This window comes from Kryptolebias marmoratus, linkage group LG13 (genome assembly GCF_001649575.2).
Source record: "Kryptolebias marmoratus isolate JLee-2015 linkage group LG13, ASM164957v2, whole genome shotgun sequence".
NCBI classification, from domain to species: Eukaryota; Metazoa; Chordata; class Actinopteri; order Cyprinodontiformes; family Rivulidae; genus Kryptolebias; species Kryptolebias marmoratus.
The window spans coordinates 295,070-303,262 of record NC_051442.1 but is presented as its reverse complement, the minus strand read 5'-3'; the positions used below and the strand labels follow the sequence as shown (position 1 = coordinate 303,262).

The following is an 8,193-nucleotide window of genomic DNA, read 5'->3' as shown; positions in this document are numbered from 1 at the left end:
TGTTCTCCCTGACATGTTCTCCCTGCTTCTCTCCAACCAGCTCACCTCTAATAAACTTTAGCTTCCCGTCTCGATCAGAGATGGAATAAAACAGTAAAAATTTGTTTTTTCAAATATCTGATGTTGTTCCACATGATGTATTCAAGTTGTTTCCCTCTCAGTTCACACACACACACACACCCACACAGCAGCCAGATGGTGAACATCTGCCGGCTCAGATTTCAGATTTCAGTTTCCAGGAGGAGCGGTGAATAGAACGCGTCTCTGATGCATTAAGAACTCGGAGCGGGTCGATACCAATCAGGATTAAAAGGTCTGAGACTGAAGCCGGGTCGGCTGGGTAATGGGCCGGAGGTAAGGAGACACCACCCTCCACCCGGGCCTCCATCAGGTCCGGATGAGACCCGTCAGGAAGTCAGAGTCAGCAGACCGAACCCAACAGAACCAGGTCGGCTGGAGCTGATAGGTTGTAGTTTTGGAACCAGAGTCTGCTCACTAACGATGAGGAGATATAAGCCCCGCCCACCCCCATGTACACAACCATGATGTCACATTTTGAGCATAATATTATTAATTACTAGAGACAGAAGGAGTAATGGGCTGAATAAAATCAGTCATCAGACGGGCCTGAACACTCAACCAATCACCAAGAAGGACATGAAGATGCAGCAGCAGCTGCTACAGCCAAAGTTTAGTTGTTTTTTAGGTTCTGTTTGTTCAGCTGCTTCTTTCAGAGGCAAAGATGTCCGAAGGTTCAGAAGAAATAATTTTAAATTAATTCTGGTTTCAGATTAATTAAATCAGGACTTTCTCTTCTTCTTGGTGTCGCTCTCTCAGAACCAGGAACCAGCAGCAGGTCTCACCTGGCCGCCTTAGTCCAGGACTCACCTGGCCGCGTTAGTCCAGGACTCACCTGGCTGCCCGGCACAGGTTTGGTGCGTCCGACAGGTCGCTGGGCTCTGTCCCTGACCTCTGACCCCTGCTGCTGGCCGCTGTTAGCCGTTACGCCGGCGCCGCTCGATGACCCGACTCCGTGGGGGCGGTGCCAACCCAGCAGGCAGCGCCACTGAGCCAGCTCCCTGAGGAGGGGCAGGCAGGACGCCGGACACAACATGGAGGCACGCCGCAGCTGCAACGACCAGCCCAAACCGCCAGGTTAATCCAGGTTAATTCAGGTTAATTCAGGTTAATTCAGAGTCAAGTTAACCTAGAATTACTTACCCTGAATTATCAAAGAGTTTAAATGTTTCAGAGAAAATCTAACACCTGTCTTCACTGTGAAGCAGTTTTTATTCTGACATTTTAAAATAATTTAAACCCATCAGGAAACAATCAGCAGCTGCAGCCCTGAAACAATGATCAGCCTGAACACCTCAGATTAAACCTCAGATTAAACCTCAGATTAAACCTCAAACAGCTGATTAACCTCAGATTAAAGAACAAACTGAACCCAGAATCTACAGGAAGCTTCAGTTTGAATTAAACTTTTCTGTTAGATATCTCCTGACCTTTCAGATCAATCTGGATCGATGTTCTCCAACTGAAACTGTTTCTACCCTCAGCTCCACTTCCTGACATCTCTAACCGAGGAACAGGTTCAGAACGGTTCTTGGTTCAGAACGGTTCCTGGTTCAGAACGGTTCCTGGTTCAGAACGGCTCCTGGTTCAGAACGGTTCTTGGTTCAGAACGGTTCCTGGTTCAGAACGGTTCCTGGTCTACCAGGAACCGTTCTCTGGGAGAAGAAACAGAAAACTAACCTTTTGGTTCTTCAATAAAACAGAATGACTCGTAAGTCTTCATCAGTCCTAAGACCTTAAAGAACCCTTTCAGACGAGACATGAACCCTGGACAGAAAGTCCAGGTCCGTTTCCAGTAACCTGACCTGCAGCTGCAGCCTGGTTCTGTGGTTCTGGCTCGGCTTGGATCTGAAAGGGCTAAAAGTCAAACAGCATCTTTCACAGCTCAGACTGCTGGGAGCTTTTTGTCCCCCGCGGCTCTCCGTCCAGAGACAGACAGTCCATCTGCACGCGCTCAGTAGCTGCGGGTCGGACCAGAACCATCACATGACTCCCACCGTGTTTACACCTACAACCCCTGAGGTGTCTGAGGCCAGCGGCCGTCAGTTTGGACCTTCAGGACCTCAGCACCTGAACGCCACATGTTCCCAGATGTGTGAGGCGCTCCGGTCCAGCTCAGGTTGGACCTGCAGCTAAACGAGGAGTCAGCTGATCAGAGGTCAGGACAGAACGGCTGCTGATTATTACCATCGTTAATCAAACTGATGAAGAACCTGAACCGTCCAAACGTCTGGTTCTGGTTGTTCTGCTGTTCCTTCAGGATTATTATTCATCAGAGGCCTGATTGATCAGCTGATCAGTGAATAAATAACCAGCTGATTAGACGCAGAGTTTAAATGAATCTGTTGTTAAAGATGATCGACAGAGTCAACTAATCAGTTCATCCTGCTGATAATCAATCAATCAATCAATCAGCAGGAGGTGATTAATCAATCACCTTCAACAGAGACACAAAAGCTCCAGCAACCAAACAAACATCTGTCCCTCAACCAGCTGATGAAACGATCAATAACGAGTCGATAATCCGAGGAACGTACCGGCTCAGTGACGCTCCAACGCCTCGATGGGACTGCAGCAGCAGCAACAGCAGAAGAAGAAAAACAGACGCTTTTCTTCTTCTGTGGTGAAAAAAACAACAACGAAGAACCGAAACCAGGCAGAACCACCACACACACACACACACACCGTGAGCTGCTCGTCTGATTCAACAGCAGCAGAGCGCTCACACACACACTCTCTGTGGGGGCGGGGAAATGAAACCTGAGAGAAAAGGCTCAGCCTCCCCCTCCTCCCCCCTCAGCATCTGTCCCACTCTGTCTGTTTCACCGACAGCAACAAAAACAACAAATAATAAATTTAAAAACCAGAGAACACAAACAGAATCCACAGATCCAGCCCCCGGCTGAAGGAGACCGGTGCGTTCAGCTCAAAGCAGCACTCTCAGCTACTACCACTCTCCCACCGCCCTCAGAAACAAAGAATAGCGCCGCTGATGTTCCAGCCTGAAGACAGAACCAGAACCGCCTCCAGAACCAGGACCCAAACCATCCTGCTGCAGCTTCAGAGCAAAACCCACCCAGAAACCAGCCGCAGGAAGTGAGTGTGTCTGTGAGCGTGTGTGTGTGTGTGTGAGAGACGGTGTGTGTGGGTGTGTGTGCGTGTGGGTGTGTGTGCCCGCAGAGTTGTTTGAAGTGGAAAGGAGGCAGAAGAGCAGCAGGTCTTCATCAGTTCCACTCTGAGTCCACAGAGACTGTTTCCTCTGAAGTCTCTGTCGTTTTATTTTGAAAGTTTCTCTCAGAGGAGACATTTTGATCCGTCTGTCAGAACCATGACCGGTTCTGTACCGCAGCAGAACATCCTGTGAGCTGCTCTCTGACGTTAGAACCCAAACAAACAGTTAATGACAGGATTTACACTAAAATACAAACAGAACCGAGGTTCTGCGGACCGGGTGGACGGAATGTAAAGTGTTGGATGAAACTAAGTCCTGATCTCAGGTGACTTTACTGGTTCTGGTTCTGAGACGGGTCACCTGACACTTCCAGGTGTCACCTGTCAGCGAGGCCCTGTTCATCTTTAATCAGAACCTCAGAGGTCCGTGAAGACAGAACCTGACCTCAGATCAGCTCTGATGTTCCCCGGGGTCAGAGGTCACGACTCAGCTTTCATTCAGGTCCAATTCAACTTTAATGTGTGTAACAGAACCAGGACCAGCAGAACCAACAGGTTTCCTGCAGACAGTAAACGCACCACGTGGTCCTACCTGTGGTGTGTGTGTGTGTGTGTGTGTGCGTGTTCAGGTAACTATCACCCAGACTCTTTGATCACAGATCTCTGTAGGAAAAAGGGAAATAAACTTAAAAAAACCCAGAATATTCTGATGATTTTTGTTCAGGTCCACCGGTTTCTAACTGTCAGACTGGATTTCGGAACCAGCACTGGTTCGAACCCGAACTCCCGGTTTGTTTTGGTTCGGCAGGAGTCCGTATGACGTCAGCAGACACTGGCGCACACACGGGGAAGTCGCGTGCGAAGCGGAGCGGCGGTGTCCCGGACAGAGCCGGTCCCGGAGCCGCTTACCTTGCAGGGGAAGGGCAGCGCGGACGCCACCTTCTCCATGGCCAGGTTCCGGATGCTGGGGCTGAGCGGGCCGCGGCAGGTCGGGCAGCAGCTCAGCTTCTGGCGGCACGGGTTGCAGACCAGGTGACCCGCCTGGCACTGCAGGATGGGCGGCAGCACGTAGTCGAAGCACACCGGGCACTCGAACAGAGCCGTGAGCTCCGCGGGCTGCCCGGGGAGGCCGGCGGACGGCAGGCACACGGCGGCGGAACCCGAGCCGGCGACGGTACCGNGGGCGGCGCGGGGGGGGGGGGGGGGGGGGCGGGGGGGGGGCGGGCCCGCGGCGGCGGACCCCGAGCCGGCGACGGTACCGACGCCGGCGGCCGCGGCCGCGGCGGCGGCGGCAGAAGTGGCTCCTCCCGGTCCTCCGTGCTTTCCTCCGCCCGCTTTGCCGCCCCCGAGTCCTCCACCTCCGGCTCCGGCAGAGGACGGACGGCTCATAGCTCCCAGCTGCGGTCCGGTTTGTGTGAACGGCCCAGCGGGCGGTACAGTCATTTACTATTTACAACCGGACGTCCCTCCGGGGCCGCGCGGACACAACATGGCGGCTGCTGGTTTGTATTAGTTAGTTTCGCAAACGGCGCGCTGCTATTGGCTGCCTGAGCTCTGAGTGACAGGCCTGCCAGCCAATCAGGGGCGGGGGGCGTGTCGTTACATAATAGTTGAAACAGCAATTATATAATTATTTCTTTAGCTTTAAATAAACAAATACTTGATTTAAGCATGTTTTATGAGACACTGCAGTGACTAAATGTAAAGTTTTCATAAATAATCAACATTTTTGACATAAAACATAACAAAAAAATAATAAAAAAACAAATAATAATACGCAGTTTGAAATAATAACACATAAGAAACAGATAAAAAACTACAAAACAAACAAAAAATATATTTCTTAAACAAATTTTTACATTTTTTAAAAATCTGTTTTTTATCAGAGAGATTATGAAATATACAAAACAGTTTATTTTGTAATGTTTGTAATAAAATAATTCTCACATTTATTCACAGCTTTAAAATAATCTGACAACAGGAAGAGGATCAGTTTATAGCTCTGCTGAAATAAAAGAAAATGTGGCTCATTTTTTCCCTCTGAACATGTTTTGTAATTTTAGAAAAAATAAAGATTTGAAAAGATTTTGAATGAAACTAATCTGGAGCTGTTCATCTGAAGCCCTGTGGCGCCACCTGGTGGACTGAGGCTGACAGCACACCTGGGCTGATAATCATGATTAAACATCTGGAACAGCTGCCAGGCAGGAAACTGTGATGCCAGTTGGTTTTTCATCCCGTCAGACTCATTTGAAGGAATTATTTCATTATAAGAAGAGAAAACATCTTGATCAGGATGATTTAAAGTTTCAAGCATGAGGAAGAAGAAGACTCCTCTGCCTCGTTCAGCTCTCAGAGGAATAAAAGGAAACACCTCCAGCTGGTCCTCCTCAGACCCCAGATCCAGATTTCTTCATGAAGTGTAAATCAGACCTGGGATCAGTCTGCTCTGCAGCCATCTTTGCTGCAGTAATGGCAGCAGCGAGCCGTCTGCAGGGTGGAGGAGGAACTTCACCTCCCTCCATCGCTCTGCTTTGTTCAACTCTGGCTCCGTCTCCAGGTTCTGTTGTTCGGCTCGATCTGGTTTGGCTCCCGGCCTGCCTGCTGGGGCTCGCATCAATTAACCTCCAGATGGCGTGAAGAAGAGAACCTGAGCTGGAGCCGGGTTCTGCTGCGACAGAACCTCAGACAAACAGATAAAACTAATAAATATATGTTTCATGTTTGTGACTCAGAAACAGAAAATAAAAAAGAGGAAAATTAAATTCTGTGAAATAAATCAAAGGGATTAGTTAGACCTTTGACCTCAGATAATTGAATTCTTCTTAATCCTTTAATCTTTTCTTACTGACCTCTGGTCACTTCTCAAACTTACTTTCTGATTCCGTCCTCCGTTTGTTGCAGCTGAGGAACATTTCAGACGTTTCCAGCAGCTGAAGAACCGGAGAACATCAGACAGAAAAATAAAATAACAAATAAGAATCTTTCAGTTTCATCCGTCCACCTTTACCTGCTCGTCTCCGGGTCACAGCGAGCTGGTGTCTCCAGCATCACTGTGAGAGAGACGGGGGACATGTGGACAGGTCTCCAGTCTGTCACAGGGACACCTGGAGACAAACAAGACAAACATCCATTCACCCATCCGGTTCTGGAGCTGGTCTGTGGACCTCAGAGGTCCGGCTGGAGTTCTGACCGTCAGACGGCCTCATGGCGTCATCAGATCATAGTCAGAGTTCATGTTGGCACCGATGACCGGCGGCTTGGCCCTGAGGCAGGGACGTGAAAGGGTCGGGGGTTTGATTCCCTGCCCTGCAGCTGAACGCTGCTCCGCCCACAGCCATGTGAGGAGCTCAGTCTGAACGGCACTGACCGCCCCTCATACAGCAGCCACCCTCCTCCTCCTCCTTCTCCTCTTCATCCCTCAGTCTGCTCCATCCTCTGTTCTCAGCTGCAGCCGGAGGTTTGATCCCATCGATCGGATCAATAACTGATCAGGATGAAGATCGTCTGCAGCTCCGAGCTCCTGCTGCTCCTCTTCATCGTCCCAGGTAAAAACCTTCTGCTCCTCTTCATCGTCCCAGGTAAAAACCTTCTGCTCCTCTTCATCAGCTCAGAGACGCTCCGGGGAGTCGGGTTAATCAGGTTTAATTTATTTACTGATAAAGTTACAGTTTTATTATCAGATGTAAAATAATAAACTGAAGAGGAACCTGACGGGTTCTAAAAGGTTCTGTGTTATTAGCAGCAACATTTATGAACAATAAAAGATTTAAGTTACTTTGAAATAATTTATGAATTAAAATGTTTCCTAACTTCCAATAAATGAAGACTTTATTTATAACTGTTGATGCTTGATCTGCTAATAAAATAAAACGTTTCACTTCCTGATTGAACCAAATAAAATGAGTTTTTATCAGTAAAAATAAATAAATACAAACTTTTCAGATTCATTAAAAGAAATTTTATTATTGATTAAATCTTTATTTGTGGTTTATAAACAGAGGTGGAAGAATAAGGTTCTGTCAGGTTCTGTCAGGTTCTAACGGAAGTTTCTGTCCGGCTGCTGGGGATGAAACGATTCCTCTCAGAACCGAAACACGTGTTCTGTTGGATAAAATGCTGACTCCTGAGCTTCATCCCAACTCTGGACCAGAACCGTGAAGACGAACTTGATTCAGCTGCAGCTCGGTTCTGCAGAAACAGATGGTTCTGCAGCAGATCGCCTCGGTCCAGTCAGTCCCACAGGTTCTGATGGAACCTTTCAGATCTGTCCTGTCAGAACTCAGGTCCGGTTCCTCGGACCTGTCAGCAGGTAAAGAGAGGAGTTTCAGGTAGAACTTTGACTTGGTTCTTCTGGCACGTTGGATGGTTCTGTAAAGGTTCCTGTGGTTCTGTAAAGGTTCCTGTGGTTCTGTAAAAGTTCCTGTGGTTCTGTAAAGGTCACTGTGGTTCTGTAAAGGTTCCTGTGGTTCTGTAAAGGTTCCTGTGGTTCTATAAAGGTTCCTGTGGTTCTATAAAGGTTCCTGTGGTTCTGTAAAGGTTCCTGTGGTTCTATAAAGGTTCCTGTGGTTCTGTAAAGGTCACTGTGGTTCTGTAAAGGTTCCTTTCAGCCTTTCAGGACTTTATAACCCTGATGATTGACAGGTGTCTTCGTCAGAAAGAATATTAATTTATTAATTAAATATTTCAGACTCCAGGGTTCCTCTAAGGTCTGTCTTGGTTCTTCTGGGGTTCCTTGTAGCTTCCAGGAGGTTCTAGAGAGGAACAGAACTTCTTTCCTTGGTTCTTGTGGTCACCATGTGGAACCAGGACTCTTTAAAATATTTTAAAAGTAAAAAGATGAACATCACAGACTTCAGTTCTATCAGGAGGATTTTACAGATCCCCCCCCTCCTCCTCCTCCTCCTCCTCCTCCTCCTCCTCCTTCACCTCTTCCTCTTCCTC

The 8,193-nt window shown here is 48.2% G+C and overlaps 2 protein-coding genes across 2 annotated transcripts in view; one reads left to right on the top strand and one right to left on the bottom strand.

Moving 5' to 3' along the window:
* Positions 1-6: 6 nt before the first annotated feature.
* On the bottom strand, positions 7-4,778 carry LOC108251768 (E3 ubiquitin-protein ligase Siah2-like). Its single transcript, XM_025003144.2, has 3 exons — positions 4,490-4,778; positions 4,159-4,408; positions 7-1,129 (listed from the first exon to the last, which is right to left on the bottom strand). The coding sequence occupies exons 1-3, from the start codon at positions 4,690-4,692 to the stop codon at positions 860-862; spliced, it is 723 nt and encodes a 240-aa protein (XP_024858912.1). The 5' UTR covers positions 4,693-4,778; the 3' UTR covers positions 7-859.
* A 1,259-nt stretch (positions 4,779-6,037) lies between these two features.
* LOC108251772 (neuronal acetylcholine receptor subunit alpha-9) overlaps positions 6,038-8,193 on the top strand; it is a 14,097-nt gene continuing 11,941 nt past the window's right edge. Inside the window, exon 1 of the mRNA XM_017442191.3 lies at positions 6,038-6,797. Within this exon, the coding sequence (XP_017297680.1) occupies positions 6,746-6,797 (52 nt within the window). The 5' untranslated portion in view covers positions 6,038-6,745. The remainder of the gene's footprint in view (positions 6,798-8,193) is intronic.

What these genes read in the sequence shown, in the direction of transcription:
- LOC108251768 (XM_025003144.2), bottom strand. Translation starts at nt 4,692, where the DNA reads ATGACTGTACCGCCCGCTGGGCCGTTCACACAAACCGGACCGCAGCTG. An exon ending in GGTACCGTCGCCGGCTCGGG is followed by an intron (nt 4,409 to 4,489) that starts GTCCGCCGCCGC and finishes CGCCGGCTCGGG; the next exon opens with TTCCGCCGCCGTGTGCCTGC. An exon ending in CGCTGCCCTTCCCCTGCAAG is followed by an intron (nt 1,130 to 4,158) that starts GTAAGCGGCTCC and finishes TGGTCGTTGCAG; the next exon opens with CTGCGGCGTGCCTCCATGTT.